General features: G+C 40.0%; 4 protein-coding genes and 1 pseudogene across 5 annotated transcripts; 2 read left to right on the forward strand and 3 right to left on the reverse strand.

Annotated features, from left to right (window-relative positions):
• The first annotated feature begins 1,271 nt into the window (after nucleotides 1-1,271).
• Nucleotides 1,272-2,220, forward strand: LOC148733255 (uncharacterized). The gene has a single exon (XM_088755883.1). It carries the CDS (start codon nucleotides 1,272-1,274, stop codon nucleotides 2,088-2,090), a length of 819 nt encoding a protein of 272 aa, XP_088612009.1. The 3' UTR covers nucleotides 2,091-2,220.
• Nucleotides 2,221-2,758: 538 nt separating this feature from the next.
• On the reverse strand, nucleotides 2,759-3,364 carry LOC148733256 (uncharacterized). Its single transcript, XM_088757972.1, has one exon. It carries the CDS (start codon nucleotides 3,362-3,364, stop codon nucleotides 2,759-2,761), a length of 606 nt encoding a protein of 201 aa, XP_088614098.1.
• A 1-nt stretch (nucleotide 3,365) lies between these two features.
• Nucleotides 3,366-26,541, reverse strand: LOC148733257 (uncharacterized; annotated as a pseudogene). Its single transcript, XR_016000379.1, has 3 exons — nucleotides 26,460-26,541; nucleotides 26,195-26,254; nucleotides 3,366-4,067 (listed from the first exon to the last, which is right to left on the reverse strand). The product of XR_016000379.1 is annotated as an uncharacterized LOC148733257 (transcript).
• On the reverse strand, nucleotides 11,674-15,968 carry LOC148733258 (uncharacterized). The gene is made up of 2 exons (XM_088755886.1): nucleotides 13,800-15,968; nucleotides 11,674-13,164 (listed from the first exon to the last, which is right to left on the reverse strand). Exons 1-2 carry the CDS (start codon nucleotides 13,987-13,989, stop codon nucleotides 12,836-12,838), a joined length of 519 nt encoding a protein of 172 aa, XP_088612012.1. The 5' UTR covers nucleotides 13,990-15,968; the 3' UTR covers nucleotides 11,674-12,835.
• On the forward strand, nucleotides 16,146-19,076 carry LOC111319408 (nuclear apoptosis-inducing factor 1-like). The gene is made up of 2 exons (XM_088755884.1): nucleotides 16,146-16,794; nucleotides 17,415-19,076. The coding sequence occupies exons 1-2, from the start codon at nucleotides 16,392-16,394 to the stop codon at nucleotides 17,789-17,791; spliced, it is 780 nt and encodes a 259-aa protein (XP_088612010.1). The 5' UTR covers nucleotides 16,146-16,391; the 3' UTR covers nucleotides 17,792-19,076.

The raw sequence follows: 26,541 nt of genomic DNA on the forward strand, positions 1-26,541 counted from the left end.
AATAAAATGGCTGCTCGACAGTTACACCTTCTTCGCTGTAACCTTCCCGAAAGTCAACATCGAAGAAAAAGGAGAATAGCCCTTTTTACAGTTCCCGGCGCCATATTGGATTTGTAACCGCGCAAACACGATAGCGAGGCTCCCGGTGACCCGCGTAATACAAAAGCAGTAAATACAGCTGATCGCAATAGGCTTCTCACGTTCAATCGCTTCGAAAACAGTCGAAAATGGTGCTTGTTTACCAAGATAAGGAGATTTCAACGCTAGAGGATATCCAGAAGTTAAAAGTGAAAGATTTGAGGGAGATATTACGTTCAAATTCGGAAGCGACGGGCGGAATTAAAGCGGACTTGGTGTTAAAGGTATACGCTATTCTAATGCGTAATGTGCTACGACCGGGTGAGAATCAACAGCAAACTGGCGATAATATTCCTCAGAATGATCAAAGTACTGCAGAAAATGGAGGCGAATTCAAGTATGATGATACTTTACGAAGAATCTCGGCTCTCGGATGGTCCACTGATTTGCGTCAGCTCCCCGAGCTGAATTTCATTCAGCTTTACGACTACCTTGTTGTGTCAACTCGCAAGTACCGCCACATTGTTCTCAAGGGAACAAACTACAAGAAATTGAAGTCGTATCAATTTTTCTTTGAAGGGAACGTTAAGAGGCTGGAAAGCAAATCCTATGATGGCAAGACGTACGTGAAAGCCACTGTTCTGCCATCGATGAAAAAGTCGCCTTACCGCGTGGTCGTGGAGTTCACACCTTAGTGTGATATATTACGCTCAGCCTGTACCTGTCCCGCGGGGCTTGGCATTCAAGGAAAAGGAAAGTGCAATCATATAGGAGGTGTGCTGTTTGCCTTAGAAGACTTCACAAGACGCGGTCTTCAAAATCATCCTGAACCTCTGTCTTGTACATCGCGTCTTTCTGTATGGGTTGTTCCACGCAATCAGAGCGTTGCAGCCAAACCCCTTGACCAGGTCTTAATAAGAAAAATAAGGTTTGGAAAGAAAAACATCCGCCTCAAGCCAAAGTTGATAAACTTTGACCCAAGACCACCACAACAGCGCAACAGGGATGCAGAAGGGTTCAAAACTTTAAGCGAAAACCTCCAAAACTGTCTGCCTTCAAGCTCATTCTTCCTCTTTCACGACCTAAAATCAAACTGTTCTGAGGAACCCACCCTTCAAGAGACTGAAGAGCAAGTCGAGGAAACTGTTGCCTTCACCGACAGCTATGACATAGCTACTAATCGCTTTAAAACTATGATCGATGAACATGTTACGAGCCTAACCATTACACCAGAGGAGATCAAGGAAACTGAGAGGCTGACCAGAGGGCAATCAAAAAACGATTTTTGGTTTGAAAAAAGGAAAACTGTATTAACAGCATCAAATTTTGGAAATGCTGCCAAAACAAAAGTGGAGCCGTCAAATAAAATAAAGGCAATACTTTATGGTAACTTTACAACTGAAGCTGTCCAATATGGAATCGAAAGTGAAGAAAAAGCTGTAAATTTATTTATAAAGGAAATGGATCAGGATGGAATCAGAGTAAAGGTGGAGGAAACGGGATTGTCATTGTCAAAGGACAAACCATACCTCGGCGCAAGCTTGGACAGAATAGTGACAATAATGGACACTGGTGAAAAATGGGGGATGGAGATCAAGTCTCCTTTCAGCAAAGCTGGCATGACTGTCGATGAAGCTTGTAAAGCAAAGAATTTTTTCCTGGAAAAACTAGCTGATGGGTCTGTTCAACTGAAAAGGAACCACAACTACTTTTGTCAAATTCAAGGTCAGCTGTACTGTTCCCTCATACCCCTTGAAGGCATTTTTTTAGTAGTGTACTTTGGAGAAAACATGCCACTGTTTATTGAAAAAATTCACTTTGATAACAGCAAATGGTGCGATGACTTGTTACCAAAGATTGATTATTTTTATCGAAGGGCTTTTTCTCCTGAGGTGCTGACCGCACGAGTGAAAAGAGGAAAGGTCCTTTACCTACATGGTGGTTGGCTTCCATTCAGATACTATTCAAGCTCAAGAAGTGGTTTAAAGTTAACACTTCAGAGAGAAAAATGAGGTGAACAATGAATACTTGTAAATATTAAGGGTAAAATTCAAAACCATTCTTTTCTTTAAGCATGAACAGTGCAAAAAATACATGTAATTTCATTTTTTACTGAAATAAAGTAAACACTTGGTTCCATGATTATTTGTTTTATATTAATTATGTCTGTGTCTCAAAAGGAATGTCAGATTTTTCCATAGAAAAAAAAAAAGCTTATTAACCGAGCTTAGGTTGTCTGTCTGTATGTGACAATCTTGACCTTGGTCATGAGTACAGATCTCACTTCATTCAGCCTGTACTCATGACCAAGGTCAAAATTCTCCCATACAGACCCCCTGGTTGGTTAATAAGACAGTGGTAAAAAATCCCAATGGTTACATAGAATATGAAACTAATGGAAGCTAAGAGGCTGATTACATGAACCGGGCTGAGCTGGCTAGCTGGGCTTCTGTCACACTTGTAAAATGCAACAAAAGTAGAAAAACATTCCGCCTATTTAACATGCAGACAATGATATTGTTATAGTCGCTTTAAAAACGCCATTTTCTTTCAAGCTGTTGCCAAGTAGCCATGCTACTGAACAAAAGTCATCCCAGCTAACCAGGGCAGCCTGCCTGTTAATCAGCCCAAAATTACGGAATGTATACACACACTCACTATATGAAAGCTTAAGCGGGAATCATGAGCTATTAGCCGGTGGCAGTAAAGGGGGTAGAAAATTTGTCAGAAGGCCACAGACAGTTACAATTTGTGTTGCATAAGGGCTTAAGGTGTTCGGTAAAATGCCATCTAAAATGTGGTAAGTCTTAATGCGGCCAATAGCACGCTCCACATGAATCTGGACTGAAGCGATGCTCATAGTTTCTTCGGTTTCAGCTGCCGTCATTTGTTCACGACCGGCCAGAAATGGTGGCATGTTAACTGAAACACCAGCAGGTACAATTGCAGAAATGTCAAATCCTCGGTCTACCATGACATTGTCACCCGCTTTCAACAAATCCAATACTCCACTCTCTCTTGTTATTTGCTTATCAGACACATGCCCTCCCCAGAGATCTGACAGGAAAGTTACCTGTCCATTTGGGGTTACCCCAACTAGCAACTTCCAGGTATTATGATGTTTATAATCGGACCATGTCTCTGACTGGGCCAGCATAGCAGAAGGCCGCTGAATAAATAGTTCCGTGCAGTCTAGAATGATCCTGGTTGTGGCATAGTGAGCAAACTCCTTTGGCATGTTTTTGCGGACAAGTTCCTGAGTGGGGAATGGAAACAGTTCCTTCATTTCATAGTACAACAAATTTATCCAGGTGATACAAATCCCAGATACTAGGCTGGTACTGATACCAAATCTGTCGGCAAGGTCTTGCACAAAGAGGCCAGCCTTCAGTCGCATGAGTACGAGAAGAAACTCATCCAGATAACTAAGCTTTCTTGAAGGGCCAGATTTACGCTTGTTATCATCAGTTTGATAAGGCTGGCTTTCCTTTAGTAGATTTTCGCCCTTCCAATACTGCATTTTGGCAAGCTTTGGTTCAATGTACTTGTAGATGCTAATCAATGCATCATAACTTGGGAAGCCAGTGTAAAATAAAACCGCAGCATTGTCATCCTTAATTTTTTCAACTGAAAATTGCCGTTCCAGTAACACTGCTTTTTCCTTTTCTGCTTCACAGAGCTTTTCCTGGCAGTCAGCTAGTTCAATTTCAAGGCAATTTTTCTTTGCAGTTCAAGGAAAATATCAGGCTCTGTTTGAGGGGTCTCACTCTCCAATTCAACAGCATTTTCATCAAACTGTGACAATGAACCAGCAGCAGAAGTTGAGGGTTCATCAGAGGAAAATGCTCTGTGGGCTCCAACATGCAATGCTGACACTGCTTCTCCAACAGACTCTGGAGTTGACTCATCGGTTACTTGTTGCATTCTTTCCGCTGGTGCCTTCCTTTGCTTCTTTCCCAAGGTCCAGCTAAAAAGACAAGGCTCTGCACCTAATAAATGAATCAATTAATTAATAAACAAATACCGTATTTCTTCACCTATAAGCCGAGCGATTTTTTCAGTTTTCGACCCAAAATTTTGGGAGATTTTTCACGGAGAACGGGGTTCGGCTTATAGCCGAGGGTTTTACATTTTAAAAATATACAGTTGCTGAATAACTTTACCCCCCCGGCTTGTAGTCAAGTTAGCAATGAAGCAGAAGTAATAAAACACAACAAAAATAACTTCTGAATATTGGTTATTCACTTTTATGAAATTGGTGGCTCCTAAAGGAGCCGTTTGACGGATACGTGCAAGGGCTTTCAACCCAATGGTTTACTCGCCATCCGTTTCGTTTTCGCTGTCTGTGTCGAACTCGTTCTCTTCTATGTATTCATCATCTACTTCTGGGGTTTCCTCAGAGTAGACCACGTCGTCCTCTGTTCCGTCCAAGGCATTGGAAATACCGCAGGTCTTGAAGGATTTGACAACCATCTCTTCGGGTATCTCTGCCCATGCTTCCTTGATCCACCTGAGGACAAGATTTCTGCTTGGCGCCTTCTTCTTCCCAGCTGGGGTAAACTCAAATGGCCCAGATGTCATCCACGCCAAGTACTTTCGGCGCACATTATCTTTAAATGGCTTGTTTAGGCACTTATCCAAGGGCTGTACAACCGGGGTTAGGCCACCAGGGATAACTGCGACGTCAATGTTTCGCTGCTTCAGGTCATCTTTCACGGAATCGGTCAAGTGAGCTCGGAATGAGTCCCACACCAAAAGGGAACGCTCGGCACGGGGCAAACTCTGTCGAATCCATTCTCGGATGCCCTGTTCATCCATCCACCCTTTCTTATGGAAGGAAACACGAAGAGGATGCGGCACAACCAGATCTCTCGGTGTACGGACGCCTTTGAAGATGACTTTCGGTGGCACCTTTGCTCCATCGGCAGCAACAGCAAGAACGACGGTGAAGCTCCGCTTTTCCGCTCCGCAAGATTTTACTGGCACTGTTCGGCTTCCACTGAATTCCAGTGTTCGGTTCGATGGCAGCTCAAAACGCATGGGTGTCTCATCCATGTTGTAGATGCGGGATAAAGGGTAGTCGGCGCGTCTTCTTGCTGCAATGACGAAGCGATGAAAGCACACAATGTTCTCTTCGAGATCGGCGGGCAATCGCTGGGCCAGAGTTGTTTTGGTTCGCATGCTGACCGAGTGGCGTCGTTTCCATTTCTCGTACCATCCACGGGAAGCTTTGAAAGCAGGATCATCGGAGAGCTCTTTAGCTTTAAGGCGAAGGATCAATCCACTCACCGCAATACCTACGAAAAATAAAATAACAATCTTATTTTGCTGCGAGATAACCGTAGATTCGTGACTGCAGCACTCTTTTCGTGACATGTTATGAAATTGTCATGACAACAACATATTTCTGACCAATCAAAGTCTCTGTTTCCCACGCACTGAAAGACGATATCATTCAACTCTTCAAAAACTCTTAAAATTTTAGACAGAAAAGTAAATACCAACCTTGTTCTCTTTGCTGTGAAAACCACTCCATCACTTGCTGGTCTAGTTCGGGATATTTCGGAGTGAAACGGCCCATCGTCGCACGTTTTGCAGACATCTTCAGCTCTCCGGAAAGAATAGTCGCCTGGTCTCTTCTCCAGCGTCGTACCATGGACTCGCTTAGTCCATATTCTCGAGCGATTTCCGAGTTGTTTTCTACCGCTTCAGCTTCCGCGATAACTTTTATCTTGAAAGCCATACTATACGAGGAACGGCGTGCTTTAGGCATGATGATAAAAAGTGACAGCGACGAAAGGTATACTCGATAGATTGATACTTTGAAACGTTTAACTGAGATTATTATTGTTGTTGTGGTTAATCTGTTGTCGCGTGGTAGTATTTATACAGTTCGTTGGATCAATTGATATTCATATCTCTTGATTGGTTCGCTTTTTTTCTTTTGTGTTTATTGTAATTCATTAGGTTTTGTGTTTTGTGAGTCAATTTCTTATGTTTTCCGTGAGGTTCGCTTGCTCAAATGGCCAGTTACAATCAATAATTTCGCTCTCGGCTTATAGCCGATGGTTTTACCTTTTTTTTTGGGCAGCTTGAGTGTAGCGTAAAGACCCTGAAAGTCAGGGTCTCGGCTTATAGCCGAGATCGGCTTATAGGTGAAGAAATACGGTAATAAATTAAGCTGCAATAATTTATTACTTTTAAAGTCCAGCAAAACATATAACACATTATGAAACACTGGAATCATAAAGTTCACAATAAACAACACTCATATGAACAATACAAACATTTTACATTTTCTTAGCTTAACACTGCTGTCATGTGTACGAAACAAGACACAGCAAAATAATCAGAAATTTTAACATACAATGTAAACAATACTCGCTCAAAAAATACAAGCACAGTCTGTGATTTGGAAAAACTTTAAGGGCTACTTGGTATTAAAAAGACCAAAATATCTTCGCATTTTTAGTTTTTCATAGTTTAAATGCGAAATGCACTCAGCACTGTTGTCATGTAAACAAAACAAAAGCACAACAAACGACCGAAATATCACAATCCTTTCTTTAAAATCCAGCGACCAGTAAGTTTTTTTGAAATGTCTTCGGTTCGAAAATGTTCATGGCAAAGAACGGTGGAAGTGGAAACGACAAATCCATCCTGTCCATGTCGCCGCTTGATGAGGGAACACCACCGTTTTCTTCGCTGAGCGTCCTTAGGAAACTCGAAGAAATGGTAACTTGTTCGCGTTCCGTTAATGTCGTAGGCGCTATTATTACAGTCAAAAGCTGCACAATACTTTCCTCTTCTCTTTCGAGTAACAGGGGACGTTTCCTCGGTGCTTAAACTTTCATTCCTTCATTCATTTCATTCATTTCTAAAAATACTCGAGAAACTGACAACACACTTGAGGAATCAACCAAAATTCTTTACGACGCCTGCATCGGGTCACCGGGAGCCTCGCTATAGTGTTTGCGCGGTTACAAATCCAATATGGCGCCGGTGTCACAGTGATATGTGTACCCCCGTGATATGTGTACCCCCGCACACATATCACTAGTGATATGTGTACCCCCTCCAAGATGGCGGCCAGTGATATGTGTATCCCCCACCCCCCTCCCCTCCAAAAAATAAATAATTACGGCTAGCTTGTGTTAATAGACGCAAATCGTTCACTGAACCATCTTCCACAATCAGAACTGTAAAGACACGACTCGCGAGTCCGACAGTTCTTATGGGCCAGTAGCAAACATCAAACAATCTATTGGAAATATAAAGGAATCGAAATAGTCATGTAAACAAAAATATATGTTGGGGATACACATATCACTGGTGACTGCAAACTGGCTAGTACGTAAGTGCATGAGATATTTCACCAACTGACAGCAAGTGTTATTGATTCCCAATCATATTTGTCACTGACAAATTTAAAAAGTACACAGACGACATCGCACTAGCCAGGGGATACGTATATCACTGAGATCTCTCGTTCAGTGATATGTGTATCCTCAACATATCTCGGGGTTAAGCATATTACGGAAATCGTAGTAAGTGATATGTGTATCCCTTGGTAAAGCAAGCGCTGTTGTCTTTCTAGCAAATTACTAGCTAAGCTTATATATGTCTAGTAAGTGTATTATTGATTCCAAATTGACAGACGACAGCGAGTTAGTCAGGGGATACACATATCACTGCGATCGCCGTTCAGTGATATGTGTATCCCCAATACATTTAGGGGATACAATGTGGATACGCATATCGCGGCAATCGCAGTCAATATGTGTATTGTTATTCAGTTGCATTGTGATCTTCTTCCGTTTATATTTTGGATCGGAAACTTTAAAATATAAAACCACAAAATTTGTTCCTCGTAGCCATGTTTTCTTTGAAGCTCTAAGAGGCCCGGGTGCAAAGCTTCAGTGTTTTGTGTATCCCTACCAGGGGTACACATATCACTAGTGATATGTGTGCGGGGGTACACATATCACGGGGGTACACATACACATATCACTGTGACACCGGTTCACAAGGGAATAACCATTGTTCTTTCTTTGTTTAGGAGTTATTGGTTAGCTATTGTGTATTGTTTGGTCTTTTGTATTGGCTCTTGTGAACCGGTACACCAGGACAGAACCGTAAAAAGGGCTATTTATCGCCGCCAACTCGATCCGTTTGAAACATATACAGACGCTGAATTGAGATCCTGGTATCGTTTTGAACGAGAGGCGATACAGTACATCGTTGACCTTGTTGCAGACGATAACCCTCCCCAAACAAATCGCAACCGTGCTTTTCCTGGTATAATGCAAGTCCTTATCACCCTCAGATTCTTAGCTTCGGGTTCGTTTCTTCAAGTAGGAGGTGACACTTATCAGGGATTTGACAAGTCGACTGCCAGCTGGATAGTTCGCCGGGTGACAAAAGCCTTGACTGCAAAGTTAGGCGACTTCATAAAATTTCCGTGCACTCGTGGAGAACGAGACGAAATAAAGCAAGGTTTGTTCAGAGTAGGTGGTTTTCCCTGTGCTATCGGGTGCAACGACGGTACTCTTGTCAAAATAAGGGCCCCTCACGAAAACGAGCCGGACTTCGTGAACCGGAAAGGATTTCATTCAATCAATGTCCAGGCAATCTGCGACCATCGAGGTAAGCAAGTTTGTGTTGCTCTCATTATTTGTATAACAAAGGGTAACATTCCGTTTAACCCAAGCTTTACTATGCTTACCATCTCATGTGCATTTCAGGTATTATTTTGTCCCAAATATGTGCATGAAAGCCGAAGAATTTCGCTTTAAAATTGTAACGCTTTTCTGTCACGTAAGGAGGAATGTGCGAGTGATTGGCTTGAGTAACGCATGTGATCCCAAGATTCACGCATGTACACTATTTACGACGAAACGAACTGAACGAATTGATTAAAATAATTGAGTTTTCGAACCATGAGATCTCCCTTTCTATTCTGGAACTCTCAACTGTAATCGATCTTGTTTGCTAACAAAAGTTGAGCCTTCGAATGGTGACACGACCGCAAGGAAAATATTCATCGGTGATCACTTGATGTGTTTTCCAACATGGACATTTTTCAGTGGACTCTGTTGGATTGAGTGCTGAAACATAACATTACAGAGCATTCTCTCGTTAAGTAGGATTGTTTAATAACATGTAATTTGCTGTTACTCAAAGACACATGTCAAGAAATCTCTTGGAATCTACCATTTCTAGAAAAGGGATAGGTTGTAGTTGATTGATGTAAGTTATAAACTGTGGTTTAATTACGCAAGCGGCAATCCAGTTTTGAACACTTCGTTTCGACAAAATGAATTTTAAAAACCTTACGATTACAGTTCCAAATTTAGGGTCTGTGGGTATGCTTACATTACGAAACTTTTACGGGAATACAGTTTAAGACTAGGTAAACGTACACTTGCACTTTAAATTGCTAATTTTTTTTCACTGGGAATATTGTGTTGGACGTAAAAACCATTTGTGTTGCATTGAATGTAATTGAATTTTGTAGAAATGTTTACAAATGTTGTGGCTAGATGGCCTGGCTCTACACATGATAGCCACATTTTTCGAATGTCAGCCATAGGGCGTGACCTGTAAGGGACCGGTCTGGCAGATGGTGCACTACTTGGAGATAGTGGGTATGCATGTTCCCCATTCCTCATGACTCCCTATCTCAACCTCAAAACACCCCAGGAGGTACGTTTCAACATAGCTCACAAAATAATGCGATGTACCATTGAGCGAACTTTTGGGGTGTTAAAAAGGAGATTTCATGTGCTACGCTCTGAAGTAAGGATGGCTCCTTACAGGGTGTGCTCAATAATAGTAGCTTGTTGTATTTCACACAACCTTGCTATAAGTTTAAGGGAGCCAGATCCAGAGGACTGTGAAATGGACGATGAAGGGTGTGCTCCTAACCTTCACAGTCAGTATCATGGCCGTGAAACTGGTAATGCTATTAGGTAACACATTGCTAACACTTTTTTTTAAGTTCTACACAGGGGGCTCAAGCTCAAACATACATTTGATTGCAAAAATGTTGATATGTACTGTAAATGGTATGGTCCATCAACAATGAGACCCAATGGCTTTATGGGAAATGTTTGCATGGTTACAAGATTAATGCATTATTTATTTCATTGTTCATGGAAATCTTTGATGACCACAATATTTTCCTTTCAGGAAAGTGTGGATGGCTGCTATATACCACGTACAACTAATTGTGGTTATTGTTTTCCTGTGTAACAATAAAGCCTTGGGTGTCATTGTTCACTGCTTGTGCTTTTTAGAAGTCAGTGTTTTTGGAATCAATTGTATACACTTGTGAGAAATAGTTTAACTCACATGATTACTCTTTTTGTAATAGTCCAATGTGTATCTTTTGCAAAGTCTCTAATTTCATGATCAGCAACACCTTCTGGTCATTCTTGCTGGCTTACAAAGATAAATGTTTTTCATGGATTGGACATTCCTTTAAAATGGAAAGGCATGCTTTAAACATTTTTCCTTATCTACCCCCATGTTCCAAGAAATGTTGGGTGAAAAGGAAAATTAATAATTTGTCTTCTTCAACGGTTTTCATAGTTTGTTTTCCTTTTTCCTGGAAAAAGTCTTAACCAGTGAAGAATTTATGTTTTGACAATCTTTATGTTCAACATTGGGATAAAGTGAGGTTTGGCTTTCTTCTAGGAACACCTAATACAGACCATTAACTATGTACAGACTGTACATTCTACTTTTTTATGCTCATCTCACCCAGTTCTGGCTTAAATTTTTACATGAAAATTTGTATTGTGATCTCTGATTAGCTATTTCTCACAAGTTCCTAAATCAAAACTTAGTGAAATTCTTGAATGTGATTGGTTATCAGGAGTCTTGTATGACCACTTATAGTGCAGTGTATGCATCATGCTTGTTATAGGACATTTTAAGGGACACTTAACATGTCATGTCTGTGTAAATGGGCAAATTGCATTATTGGCATTTACTGCTGTTGGGTATTTTGCAAGTGTACTGTTGTTTTTATAATGAAAACGTACAACCAATGTCCAGTTTCTTTCTCAAATTTTATCATAGTTTTGATTAGTTGGTAACAGGACTTTGTGTCGACATCCAATTCAGTCTGTAATCAAACTCATGATTAAAAAATGGGACTCAACTGCATTGGACTCTCTTGGTCATAGTACCATTTCTGATTGTCGTCATTTTGGCCTTGTAAATGGCATCTTAAGGAAATAAAAGGTCAATCATCCAGCTTAAACTGAATGGAATCATGTTACCATATTAAGAACAAGTCTTTTTAGCCAATAGATAGGGGCTTCTCTACTTTTTCAACATTACTTTGACAAAATGTATTTGTTATTTCAAGAATGGAATGATATAATAAGCCCACAAATTTCTATTGGCAAGCAGCCTTTTATTGTCCTTTTTTAATTGCCTCTTTATTCACTCTGTAATTTATTGAATTTAAAGTAAGGAAGTGAGTTTCAAGTCATGGGTTGGTTTCAACTGCAGTTCTCGATATATAAATGAAGATTTTTTTATTTGTATGACTACAGAAAAAGTGCCATAGAAAATTAAAATTGCTGCTTCAAGCATTGTTTAATCACATGAAATGATCAATGAACTTTGAACTTAATAGTGTAAATGAATTGTATAAATATTTCTTAAAATGTCCTCTGTTTTCTAAATTAAATGATGGGTCTCATGTAAAATTAAATTTTCTTTTGATATGAAAAAATATAAATTGTGGTTAAATCCAAGAAATGCTCAAAATTGCTTCAGTGTAACTAATTCTTGAAAAAATATATTTACATGTAATCATAAACTCCATTGAATAATTAGTTTTACATCATAGAGATGTAAATATTAGTTACATGATGTATTTGTCTTTGCTTTATATCTGCAGTATCTATATTACCAATAAACACATGCATGTACAGTTAGTTTATTTTTTTGGTTTTTAAATTGGTAGAACTGTTTTTGTTTTTGTTTTTTTCATTTCCCTTCATTTGGGAGCATTATAACAGGATACAAATTCAAACTCATTTGAGAATTGAAAATTGAAAAGAAAAAAATTGGAATCACAAAATTATGGGCCAATTAATATGAAGCATTGGATTCCACCCTACCACCCCTTCCCCTAGGCTGGGGAACCATGGGCATTCAACCATCATCTGTGCCTGGCTGGGGTTGGTAATCTGAACTAGAATTGTTAAGTTTTTTCAGTGAAATACAAGTGTTATATCATTAACTAAAGCAGAGTTTATGGCAAAAAAAATTCACCTCTGTTACCGAAAATGGCTCAAGAAGAAAAGGTATAGAAGGTCTAGATTTAGAAAACTTGGTCGAGGTGCACAAATTTAAGTCATGTTGGCTGATTTTGGCTTTTACAAACGGTTGGGGAATTTGAACAAATTTTTTTGCCCAAGGAGGGGGAGGGAGGAGGGTCAGGGGCAGAATTTGAACAAACCAATCTCAAATGTTTAAAGGAAGGGATGTCAAAACTTCCAACAGATTGATGCATTAGTACTAAAAGGAAACCAAATTAAAACCAATGTGATTAAAGCCTGTGTACATTTTTGGGGAAACGGTTTATCAGTGGATTGAAAATATAGGGAGCTGACAGTAACAATCCATAAATAACCAGTTACATGAGTCACAATCAAAGCCATTTCAGTTTGATTGTATAAAGATTGATTCATAAATTATTTTCGGCCCTACTTCGAGACTCAAGCTCTAGAATCCTTTACATTATTTCTTTCTTCTTTAGTTTAAGATTTTCAATTTCTAGGCCAAGTTTTCCATTTTCCTTTTTAAGGACTTCAAGGTGCATTTCATTGATGTCATCAATGGTGACCTTTTTTCTTGAGTGTGGCTTGGCAAGTATTGCTGGCTCCTCCGATGGTAATGATGGAACTGTATCAGAACAGATACTGGGGCAATCTAGCTGTGACAGTTCACTGGGGTCTGCGGATTCACAGGTGTCTGGAAGTACGCAGTGTGAAGCAACAGGGTGAAGTTCACTTTCTATTCCAAGAACCCCTGTATCCACTGTTGATAAGTCTGGAACTTGTGCTGCGTAGAATTTGTACAAAATGTATTAAACCTTTGATTCCTATATGGTGTAAGTTCTGACCATAAATTGGTACGCATTCCTTGAAAATTACTCTAGAAAATTTGAGTTAACACTCCTATTAAATTAAACAATATATTTATTATAATAAAAGGAATTGATTTCAATGACAACAATTATCAGCTGTCAAGAACCTTTAAAAAGGAGAATTTCAGACAAGTAGGTCATCTCTAAATACATTGCGGACTGCCAAGGAAACCGTTCTGAAAAAAAAAAAACGCTCAGTAATCCCGATGAGTAAGGTAGCGATTGTTCACTTCACAATCAAAATGGAAAAATATTACGAAAAATGAGTCCAAATGTGTGAAACGTTCAAAGTGTAAGTCTAGAAGTACTTTCCGGCCACGATACAAGAGCAGCTTAGCTTTTCTCGATCGATTCAATTCAACAAGGGTCCGCTGAATTTTAGAAATGTAGACGAATTACAGGAATTGTAAACTTTCCAAAAGAAGAAAAATCACCTGCTACCCTGCGTCATGTTTAAACAAAGAACTGCAGAAGCAATCAGCACATTGTGGATTACACCTACGGTAATTATCATCGTAAGTCAACCAACTTGTAAACATTAGTGGCTTACCTGAATCGATACCGCCCAAAATGCCGCTGAAAGACGGACCCGTTTCGAAGAGCTCGATAATTTTGGCTGTGGTAGCCTTTGGAGAAGCCGGTTTCTTTCCACCCCCGGTCTTCTTTACTGCCGTGGTAAATTTGTTGTGCTCTCTTTTTGCTCCACTCACCATTCCTCTCCACTTTTCTTTTACCTCCATAACAGTTCTTTAGGAAACTCCGAGGGCATTGACTTTCTCGGTTATTTCCTCCCATATTCGCGTTTTGTTTTTATTACAAAGTGTGGAGGAAAATTTACTTTTGATAATGTCTATATTTTCTTCCACCTCTTCCAAAATAACTGCGCATTCCGCGGGTGTAAAATTGGGTTTTCTAGCGCGCTTTGCCGGGGAAGGAGCAACATTTTCTGCCAATGGTTGGGTTTCAGGTGACGTCACAAGCTTTGCTGAAGTTAGTGTCCGCCATGTTGGTGTCCCTCGGGTGTCAAATTTATGAATAATTAGTCGATTTCTATAGTGAAGCCCTCTCTCTTATCGCCGTATTATTTCGCCAACTACATGAATATCCAGACAGAAAAAAGCGATAAAAGTATCCGGCATTCATCTTAAGGTATCCCAGTGCTCTCTGAGTATGCCGAAAGCTTGGAGAGTTGGAAGGAAAGATGTTTGCAAAAGATCTCGGTCATTGGGGTTGACCCTGCAAGCATACCAGCCGAGAAGTTCAGTCCAAAATGCTTGCCTCCTGTGGAAGCGTCGGACTTGCTGAGTTACCTCGTTCTTGAGACCAGCTTCTACACCAAGAAGCAGTTCAAGGCGTTCAAGAGTCTAGAGGCGTTTTAATAATCAAATGGTGTCGGGATTTGTAACCTCAGTTGTAGGCAAAGTAATCGCCGGCAAGTATGCCGTGAGAGCACGAGTTTGGCATTCACAGCATATGAATGATCCTTTAGTGAACATTTGGGTCATTTCCGAAAACGATGGGACTATTTTGTCAGCCCATTGTTTGGGATGCAAAGCTGGACTGGCTGAGTCATGCTCACATATCGCGAGTGTTTTATTTATGTTAGAGGCAACTACTAGAATTCATGGCAAGGTCGCTGGCTGTCATGAAAACTCAGACACCGAAAACTCAGGTCCCGCGAAGTGTTCTCCAAGCTTCCGAAGTGCTCCATAATTCGATAGTGCATAGCATAAAGCATGAACCAATTTTTTTATAATATAACCGGTGGAATAATGCAACAAATCCGACGCGAAAGACGAACAACAATATCAAGAGTGATTCTTCAGTGAGGCGAATCGTGACGGCGCTGATGCCGAGTCTTCTTTCGCGTTGTTTTTCTCTTTCTGCCTCATTTAAGAACTCTTGCCCAAGGGTCGCAAAATTGTCTTCGTTTTGGGACTGGTAGGCCGAGTCTCTGTTTGTATCCATTATTATCGCGAAATATTTAAGAATTTTAACAGAGCGACAACAAGGATCTGTGCGACGAAGTACAAAAAGGTAAACAAACGTCCCTTTCGGCTCGTCAAAATCACGCCACATTTTAATACTTTGGTGTTGGAGCGAGCACATTTGATCCCGTGAACTGTGAATGAAAAGTTCAAAATTAACGGGAAAAATGGAGGAAATCTAAGCTAAATGAAGTCTTGTGTCACTCTAAAATGTTTTAATACTCAACCATCGGACGATTTTGCGAAACGTGCAACTTGCGGCTTTGCTTTTGCTTCTTCAGTTGGATGAAGACCCAAAAGGTCAAAATACACGAGGGATTACCAGGAGTGATCATGAGTCGAGTTTATCTCTTGAATTTTCGAGGAGTCTGAGTTTTCGGGGTGTGAGTTTTCGTGACACCCCAAGCTTACTTGCACTCAGGTAAAATGCTCATGGATTTTGCCGACATAGGTCAATGAAGTGCCGTATGCGAGTGCTAAAGACATCGATTTCTCATCGGCTAAGAAGCTCAAAGAAAACCTCGACCAAAAAATCGAGGATCTACAACAGCCGCAAGCCTCGAACAATACAACAACTTCTAGTTCCTCCTGTTCTTCCCCTTGATTTGTGATGATCTTAGGTATAGAGCATAAGATCATATATATAATGAATTTTGCGCTATAGAAATAATAAAATTATTAAATTATTATACGAAAAAATCCTTAGTCTTTATGCCTTCCACTTTTGCACGAACAGCCAACAATAATGCATAAAACCATCCCTTCTTCCTCTCATGAACTCTTCGTTAGATACGGTTTGTTTACGCTCGAGGGACACCAAGATGGCGGATAGTAACCGTGGCTAAGGTATTGGTCACGTGGGTGAAATCCAAGGATTGTTGTCCCGCCACTAGCACGCGCGAGCGAACAGATCACGCAACACCTGGCCCCGGTTGTTCAAAGGATGGATAAATTTATCCACCGGATAAGCTTATCCGGTGGATAAAAAGGCTATCCACTGGATAGTTATCCGGCGGATAAAAAGTTGTTGCAGAAAGCACGGATAGCGAGACGTATAACTATCCGATGGATAACTCGCTATCCAAGCAGTTGCTATGGTTACAGCCCAGGCGTTGCGTGATCTGTTCGCTCGCGCGTGCTAGTGGCGAGACAACATGGCAGAAAATGTTGCTCCTTCCCCGGCAAAGCGCGCTAGAAAACCCAATTTTACACCCGCCGAATGCACAGTTATTTTGGAAGAGGCGGAAGAAAATATAAACATTATCAAAAGTAAATTTTCCTCCACACTTTGTAATAAAAACAAAACGCGAATATGGGAGGAAATAACCGAGAAAGTCAATGCCCTCGGAGTTTCCAAAAGAACTGTTGTGGAGGTAAAAGAAAAGTGGAGAGGAATGGTGAGTGGAGCAAAAAGAGAGCACAACAAATGTACCACGGCAGTAAAGAAGACCGGGGGTGGAAAGAAACCGGCTTCTCCAAAGGCTACCACAGCCAAAATTATCGAGCTCTTCGAAACGGATCCGTCTTTCAGCGGCATTTTGGGCGGTATCGATTCAGGTAAGCCACTAATGTTTACAAGTTGGTTGACTTACGATGATACTTACCACAATGTGCTGATTGTTTCTGCAGTTCTTTGTTTAAACATGACGCAGGGTAGCAGGTGATTTTTCTTCTTTTGGGAAGTTTACAATCCCTGTAATTCGTCTACGTTTCTAAAATTCAGCGGACCCTTGTTGAATTGAATCGATCGAGAAAAGCTAAGCTGCTCTTGTATCGTGGCCGAAAAGTACTTCTAGACTTACACTTTAAACGTTTCACACATTCGGGCCCATTTTTCGTAATTTTTTTCCATTTTGATTGTGAAGTGAACAAACGCTACCTTAATCATCGATATTACAGAGCGTTTTTTTTTTCAGAACGGTTTCCTTGGCAGTCCGCAATGTATTTAGAGATGACCTACTTGTCTGAAATTCTCCTTTTTAAAGGTTCTCGACAGCTGATAATTGTTGTCATTGAAATTAATTCCTTTTATTATAATAAATATATTGTTTAATTTAATAGGAGTGTTAACTCAAATTTTCTAGAGTAATTTTCAAGGAATGCGTACCAATTTATGGTCAGAACTTACACCATATAGGAATCAAAGGTTTAATACATTTTGTACAAATTCTATGCAGCACAAGTTTCAGACTTATCAACAGTGGATACAGGGGTTCTTGGAATAGAAAGTGAACTTCACCCTGTTGCTTTACACTGCGTACTTCCAGACACCTGTGAATCCGCAGACCCCAGTGAACTGTCACAGCTAGATTGCCCCAGTATGAATTCTGATACAGTTCCATCAGTACCATTGGAGGAGCCAGCAATACTTGCCAAGCCACACTCAAGAAAAAAGGTCACCATTGATGACATCAATGAAATGCACCTTGAAGTCCTTAAAAAGGAAAATGTAAAACTTGACCTAGAAATTGAAAATCTAAAACTAAAGAAGAAAGAAATAATGTTAAGGATTCTAGAGCTTGAGTCTCGAAGTAGGTCCGAAAATAATTTATGAATCAATCTTTATACAATCGAACTGAAATGGCTTTGATTGTGACTCATGTAACTGGTTATTTATGGATTGTTACTGTCAGCTCCCTATATTTTCAATCCACTGATAAACCGTTTCCCCAGAAATGTACACAGGCTTTAATCACATTGGTTTTAATTTGGTTTCCTTCTAGTACTAATGCATCAATCTGTTGGAAGTTTCAACATCCCTCCCTTTAAAAATTTGAGATTGGTTTGTTCAAATTCTGCCCCTGTCCCTCCTCCCTCCCTCTCCTTGGGCAAAAAAATTTGTTCAAATTCCCCAACCAACTGTTTGTAAAAGCCAAAATCAGCCAACATGACTTTGTGCACCTCGACCAAATTTTTTAAATCTAGACCTATACCTTTTCTTCTAGAGCCATTTTCGGTTACAGAAGTGAATTATTTTTTGCCATAAACTCTGCTTTAGTTAAAGATATAACACTTGTATTTCACTGAAAAAACTTAACAATTCTAGTTCAAATTACCAACCCCAGCCAGGCACAGATGATGGTTGAATGCCCATGGTTCCCCAGCCTGGGGGAAGGGGTGGTTGGGTGGAATCCAATACATCAAATTAATTGGCCCATAATTTTATGATTCAAATTTTTTTCTTTTCAATTTTCAATTCTCAAATGAGTTTGAATTTGTTTCCTGTTAGAATGCTCTCAAATGAAGGGAAATGAAGAAAAAAAAAACAGTTCTACCAATTTAAAACCAAAAAAATATAAACTAACTGTACATGCATGTGTTTATTGGTAAAATAGAAACTGCAGATATAAAGCAAAGACAAATACATCATGTAACTAATATTTACATCTCTATGATGTAAAACTAATTATTCAATGGAGTTTATTATTACATGTAAATATATTTTTTCAAGAATTAGTTACACCGAAGCAATTTTGAGCATTTCTTGGATTTAACCACAATTTATATTTTTTCATATCAAAAGAAAATTTAATTTTACATGAGACCCATCATTTAATTTAGAAAACAGAGGGCATTTTAATAACAATTAATTTACACTATGAAGTTCAAAGTTCATTGATCATTTCATGTGATTAAATAATGCTTGAAGCAGCAATTTTAATTTTCCATTGCACTTTTTCTGTAGTCATACAAATAACAAAACCTTCATTTATATATTGAGAATTGCAGTTGAAACCAACCAATGACTTGAAAATCACTTCCTCACTTTAAATTCAATAAATTACAGAGTGAATAAAGAGGCAATGAATAAAAGACAAAAGGCTGCTTGCCAATAACAATTTGTGGGCTTATTCATTTTGTCAAAGTAATGTTGAAAAAGTAGAGAAGCCCCTATCTATTGGCTAAAAAGACTTGTTCTTAATATGGTAACATGATTCCATTCAGTTTAAGCTGGATGATTGACCTTTTATTGCCTTAAGATGCCATTTACAAGATCAAAATGACGACAATTAGAAGTGGTAATATGACCAAGAGAGTCCAATGCAGTCGAGTCCCATTTTTAAATCATGAGTTTGATTACAGACTGAATTGGATATCGACAGAAAGTCCTGTTACCAATTAATCAAAACTATGACAAAATTTGAGAAAGAAACTGGACATTGGTTGTATGTTTTCATTATAAAAACAACAGTACACTTGGCGAAAGGCCCAACAGCAGTAAATGCCCTTAATGCAATTTGCCCATTTACACAAGCATGACATGTTAAGTGTCCCTTAAACTGTCCTATAACAAGCATGATGAATACACTGCACTACAAGTGGTCATACAAGACTCATGATAAACAATCACATTCAAGAATTTTGCTAAGTTTTAATTAAGGAACTTGTGAGAAATAGATACCGTATTTCTTCACCTATAAGCCGATCTCGGCTATAAGCCGAGACCCTGACTTTCAGGGTCTTTACGCTACACTCAAGCTGCCCAAAAAAAAAAGGTAAAACCATCGGCTATAAGCCGAGAGCGAAATTATTGATTGTAACTGGCCATTTGAGCAAGCGAACCTCACGGAAAACATAAGAAATTGACTCACTAAACACAAAACCTAATGAATTACAATAAACACAAAAGAAAAAAAGCGAGCCAATCAAGAGATATGAATATCAATTGATCCAACGAACTGTATAAATACTACCACGCGACAACAGATTAACCACAACAACAATAATAATCTCAGTTAAACGTTTCAAAGTATCAATCTATCGAGTATACCTTTCGTCGCTGTCACTTTTTATCATCATGCCTAAAGCACGCCGTTCCTCGTATAGTATGGCTTTCAAGATAAAAGTTATCGCGGAAGCTGAAGCGGTAGAAAACAACTCGGAAATCGCTCGAGAATATGGACTAAGCGAGTCCATGGTACGACGCTGGAGAAGAGACCAGGCGACTATTCTTTCCGGAGAGCTGAAGATGTCTGCAAAACGTGCGACGATGGGCCGTTTCACTCCGAAATATCCCGAACTAGACCAGCAAGTGATGGAGTGGTTTTCACAGCAAAGAGAACAAGGTTGGTATTTACTTTTCTGTCTAAAATTTTAAGAGTTTTTGAAGAGTTGAATGATATCGTCTTTCAGTGCGTGGGAAACAGAGACTTTGATTGGTCAGAAATATGTTGTTGTCATGACAATTTCATAACATGTCACGAAAAGAGTGCTGCAGTCACGAATCTACGGTTATCTCGCAGCAAAATAAGATTGTTATTTTATTTTTCGTAGGTATTGCGGTGAGTGGATTGATCCTTCGCCTTAAAGCTAAAGAGCTCTCCGATGATCCTGCTTTCAAAGCTTCCCGTGGATGGTACGAGAAATGGAAACGACGCCACTCGGTCAGCATGCGAACCAAAACAACTCTGGCCCAGCGATTGCCCGCCGATCTCGAAGAGAACATTGTGTGCTTTCATCGCTTCGTCATTGCAGCAAGAAGACGCGCCGACTACCCTTTATCCCGCATCTACAACATGGATGAGACACCCATGCGTTTTGAGCTGCCATCGAACCGAACACTGGAATTCAGTGGAAGCCGAACAGTGCCAGTAAAATCTTGCGGAGCGGAAAAGCGGAGCTTCACCGTCGTTCTTGCTGTTGCTGCCGATGGAGCAAAGGTGCCACCGAAAGTCATCTTCAAAGGCGTCCGTACACCGAGAGATCTGGTTGTGCCGCATCCTCTTCGTGTTTCCTTCCATAAGAAAGGGTGGATGGATGAACAGGGCATCCGAGAATGGATTCGACAGAGTTTGCCCCGTGCCGAGCGTTCCCTTTTGGTGTGGGACTCATTCCGAGCTCACTTGACCGATTCCGTGAAAGATGACCTGAAGCAGCGAAACATTGACGTCGCAGTTATCCCTGGTGGCCTAACCCCGGTTGTACAGCCCTTGGATAAGTGCCTAAACAAGCCATTTAAAGATAATGTGCGCCGAAAGTACTTGGCGTGGATGACATCTGGGCCATTTGAGTTTACCCCAGCTGGGAAGAAGAAGGCGCCAAGCAGAAATCTTGTCCTCAGGTGGATCAAGGAAGCATGGGCAGAGATACCCGAAGAGATGGTTGTCAAATCCTTCAAGACCTGCGGTATTTCCAATGCCTTGGACGGAACAGAGGACGACGTGGTCTACTCTGAGGAAACCCCAGAAGTAGATGATGAATACATAGAAGAGAACGAGTTCGACACAGACAGCGAAAACGAAACGGATGGCGAGTAAACCATTGGGTTGAAAGCCCTTGCACGTATCCGTCAAACGGCTCCTTTAGGAGCCACCAATTTCATAAAAGTGAATAACCAATATTCAGAAGTTATTTTTGTTGTGTTTTATTACTTCTGCTTCATTGCTAACTTGACTACAAGCCGGGGGGGTAAAGTTATTCAGCAACTGTATATTTTTAAAATGTAAAACCCTCGGCTATAAGCCGAACCCCGTTCTCCGTGAAAAATCTCCCAAAATTTTGGGTCGAAAACTGAAAAAATCGCTCGGCTTATAGGTGAAGAAATACGGTAATCAGAGATCACAATACAAATTTTCATGCAAACATTTAAGCCAGAACTGGGTGTGATGAGCATAAAAAAGGTGAATGATCTAATTTGAAAGTAGAATATACAGACTGTATTAGGTGTTCCTAGAAGAAAGCCAAACTTCACTTTATCCCAATGTTGAACATAAAGATCGTCAAAACATAAATTCTTAACTGGTTAAGACTTTTTCCAGGAAAAAGGAAAACAAACTATGAAAACCGTTGAATAAGAAAAAATATTAATATTTCCTTTTCCTCCAACATCTCTTGGAACATGGGGGTAAATAAGGAAAAATGTTTAAAGCATGCCTTTCCATTTTAAAGGAATGTCCAATCCATGAAAAACATTTATCTTTGAAAGCAGCCAGCAAGAATGACCAGAAGGTGTTACTGATCATGAAATTAGAGACTTTCAAAAGATACACATTGGACTATCACAAAAAGAGTAATGCGAGTTTAACTATTTCTCACAAGAGTATACAATTGATTCCAAAAACACTGACTTCTAAGAAGCATAAACAGTGAACAACGACACCCAAGGCTTTATTGTTACACATGTAAACAATAACCACAGTTAGTTGTACATGGCATATAGCAGCCATCCACACTTTCCTGAAAGGAAAATATTGTGGTCATCAAAGATTTCCATGAACAATGAAATAAATTTACAGTACATATCAACATTTTTGCAATCAAATGTACGTTTGAGCTTGAGCCCACTGTGTAGAACTTAAAAAAAAGTGTTAGCAATGTGCTCCCTAACAGCATTACCAGTTTCACGGCCATGATACTGACTGTGAAGGTCAGGAGCACACCCTTCATCATCCATTTCACAGTCCTCTGGATCTGGCTCCTTTAAACTTACAGCAAGGTTGTGTAAAATACAACAAGCTACAATTATTGAGCACACCCTGTGAGGAGCCATCCTTACTTCGGAGTGCAGCGCATGAAATCTCCTTTTTAACACCCCAAAAGTTCGCTCGGTGGTACATCGCGTTATTTTGTGAGCTCTGTTGAAATGTTCCTCCTGTGGTGTTTTGGGGTTGAGATAGGGAGTCATGAGGAATGGGGAACATGCATATCCACTATCTCCAAGTAGTACACCATCTGCCAGACCAGTCCCTTCCAGATCACGCCCTATGGCTGACGTTCGAAAAATGTGGCTATCATGTGTAGAGCCAGGCCATCTAGCCACAACATTTGTAAACATTTCTACAAAATTCAATTACATTCAATGCAACACAAATGGTTTTTACGTCCAACACAACATTCCCAGTGAAAAAAAATTAGCAATTTATAGTGCAAGTGTACGTTTGCCTAGTCTTAAACTGTATTCCCGTAAAAGTTTCGTAATGTGAGCATACACACAGACCCTAAATTTGGAGCTGTAATCGTAAAGTTTTTGTAAATTCATTTTGTCAAAACGAAGTGTTCGAAACTGGATTGCCGCTTGCATTTAAACCACAGTTTATAACCAACATCAATTAAATACAACCTATCCCTTTTCTAGAAATGGTAGATTCCAAGAGATTTCTTGACATGTATCTTTGAGTAACAGCAAATTACATGTTATTAAACAATGCTACTTAGGGAGAGAATGCTCTGTAAAATTATGTTATGTTTCAGCACTCAATCCAACACAATCCACTGAAAAATGTCCATGTTGGAAAACACATCAAGTGATCACCGATGAATATTTTCCTTGCGGTCGTGTCACCATTCGAAGGCTCAACACTTGTTAGCAAACAAGATCGATTACAGTTGAGAGTTCCAGAATGGAAAGGGAGATCTCACGGTTCGAAAACTCAATTATTTCAATCAATTCATTCAGTTCGTTTCGTCGTAAATTGTGTACATGCGTGAATCTTGGGATCACATGATTGATCACATGCGTTACTCAAGCCAATCACTCGCACATTCCTCCTTACGTGACAGAAAAGCGTTACAATTTTAAAGCGAAATTCTTCGGCTTTCATGCTCATATTTGGGACAAATTAATACCTGAAATACACATGAGATAGTAAGCATAGTAAAGCTTGGGTTAAACGGAATGTTACCCTTTGCTATACAAATAATGAGAGCAACACAAACTTGCTTACCTCGATGGTCGCAGATTGCCTGGACACTGATTGAATGAAATCCTTTCCGGTTCACGAAGTCCGGCTCGTTTTCGTGAGGGGCCTTTATTCTGACATGAGTACCGTCGATGCACCCGATAGCACAGGGAAAACCACCTACTCTGAATAAACCTTACTTTATTTCGTCTCGTTCTGCACGAGTGCACGGAAATTTTATGAAGTCGCCTAACTTTGCAGTCAAGGCTTTTGTCACCCGGCGAACTATCCGGCTGACAGTCGACTTGTCAAATCCCTGAAAAGTGTCACCTATTACTTGAAGAAACGAACCCGAAGCTAAGAATCTGAGGGTGATAAGGACTTGCATTATAGCAGGAACAGCACGGTTGCGATTTGTTTGGGGAGCGATATCGTCTGCAACAAGGCCAACGATGTACTGTATCGCCTCTCGTCCAAAACGATACCTGGATCTCAATTCAGCGTCTGTATATGTTTCAAACGGATCGAGTTGGCGGCGATAAATTCTCCTTTTTCTTCGATGTTGATTGTCGGGAAGGTTACAGCGAAGAAGATGTAACTGTCGAGCAGCCATTTTATTTGTGTTTATCCGGTGGATAAAATTTATACTACCTACCTAACCATGGATAAATTTATCCCCTGGATAGCGAGTGGATAGCGCTATCCATGCTTTCAACAACCGATATGACGCCATGGATAAAATTTATCCGCTGGATAGCGATTTATCCAGCGGATAAGAAGTTATCCATGCTTTGAACAACCGGGGCCTGGGCTGTAAAGCCTTGGTCAAACGGCGCATGATAGTCGATGATAGTTGATTCTGTTCAAACTAACATCAACTATCACCAACTATCATTCACATGGTCAAACGGCCAAAAAAGTTCGTGATGGTTGATGATAGTTCACCGGCAGTCGCGCGAGCAAAGTCACGCGAGCAGCTAGTTCCAGGCTCTTTCCGCGTAAAATGTGAACACAAACATGGCTTCGCGTGAGACAAACAAACTTGTTGAAGTATGAATTTACGACGAAAGAGGGCGGCAGCTTGCTTACTAGTAATCGATTTATTGGAGGAATGTATGTCTATTAGACGTAATATCAGGTCATTACTCCATCTCGCCGTTGAACGTTTAGTGAAACGCTGTTTGTTCGGCGGTGTCTCATCGAATTCCCGCGAGTTGACGCTTTCTCCAGATTCTTGGTTTTCAATATTTTCTTTCTCATTATTATTATCTTGGGTATGAAAACGAATTTCAGAAGCTAAAGCTGAGCCTCGCGAGGAACTTTTGGTGACCATTTTAAACGAGCCCGCCGATTGTCGGGGAAAACAGCTGACCAAAAGCTATCATGAACTATCGTACGTGTGGTCAAACGAGAAAAACTATCATCGACTATCATGAAGAATTTGAACAAGCTCAAAATGGATGATAGTCGATGATAGTGCATGATAGTTGGTGGTCAAACGGAAGCGCGCGCTTCAAATATCATCGACTTTCATGCGCCGTTTGACCAGGGCTCAAGTTAATCATGGCAACTGCTTGGATAGCGAGTTATCCATCGGATAGTTATACGTCTCGCTATCCGTGCTTTCTGCAACAACTTTTTATCCGCCGGATAACTATCCAGTGGATAGCCTTTTTATCCATTCTTTGAACAACCGGGGCCAGGATAATTTACCAGGGGAAGTCCATTGATAACATTCTAATGAAAAAATTTTCCAAAAAAAAAAAGAAAAAGGAGATTCAACAGTAATAACCAAATGATTATTATCAAATCGTCAAACGTTTTAAAAAGTGCACCATTCTCAAATATAAGGGTTCCACAGTGAATATAACTGAAATCACATTCAGTGGAAGCACATGAATAATATCAGAACCATTAGAGTCCAAACTGATTCATCCAAACCCTGACTCCATCAGATTTTTTGAACACTGGTCATTCAAAATTTGATGCATCTATGAAAGTTATTGTAATTTTTAAATCATAACAAAACAAATGCAGTTCAATAAGCGAGTGAAAATAGTAATTTACAACAAATTTTACACTCTGAATGACTCCAAAGTTCACTGGATATCTTCTTCTGCTATTAACCATTAAGATAGCCAGCATGTGATGTATTTTCTTTTAAAAGAAAAGTGAAAAAGCTTAAAGAAGAGAAAAAAAATTATAATAATCAAATGCCCAGGGAGAAATGTAACACACTTTTTGTTGACATTTCTCAAAAATTTTGAAGGTGGATGAGTGAAAAGAAGGATTTAAACTATTAATGATATGAATCAGAAACTAAACATCAGGGCTTGCACCTTTCTCTTCATCATACAATGTGCGAACATCAACTTCCACAGCCTGTCTGCAACCCAAAGCTTACCACATCCTTTCAAAATAAAAATGAAAGAGTCATTCCTAATCACAGACTGTATTTAATGAGTTAGAAAATCCTCCAATCCAATGGGCTATTGGCTCCTCTTGTTTCAGCATTAATAGGAAACTACATTTCATGCAAAAGGAAGGTTAATGGGACAAAAATAACTACAAAAAGAGGGAACAGTTTACACTGCCATTGATCACCTCTAGCTTTACAGTCTTCACTGCAGTCTTCAGGAGGATGTGAATAATTTGCCTGGGCTCTAAGCTTGTCAATGTGAGCCAT

The sequence above is a fragment of the Stylophora pistillata genome, chromosome 4, assembly GCF_964205215.1.
Source record: "Stylophora pistillata chromosome 4, jaStyPist1.2, whole genome shotgun sequence".
NCBI classification, from domain to species: domain Eukaryota; kingdom Metazoa; phylum Cnidaria; class Anthozoa; order Scleractinia; family Pocilloporidae; genus Stylophora; species Stylophora pistillata.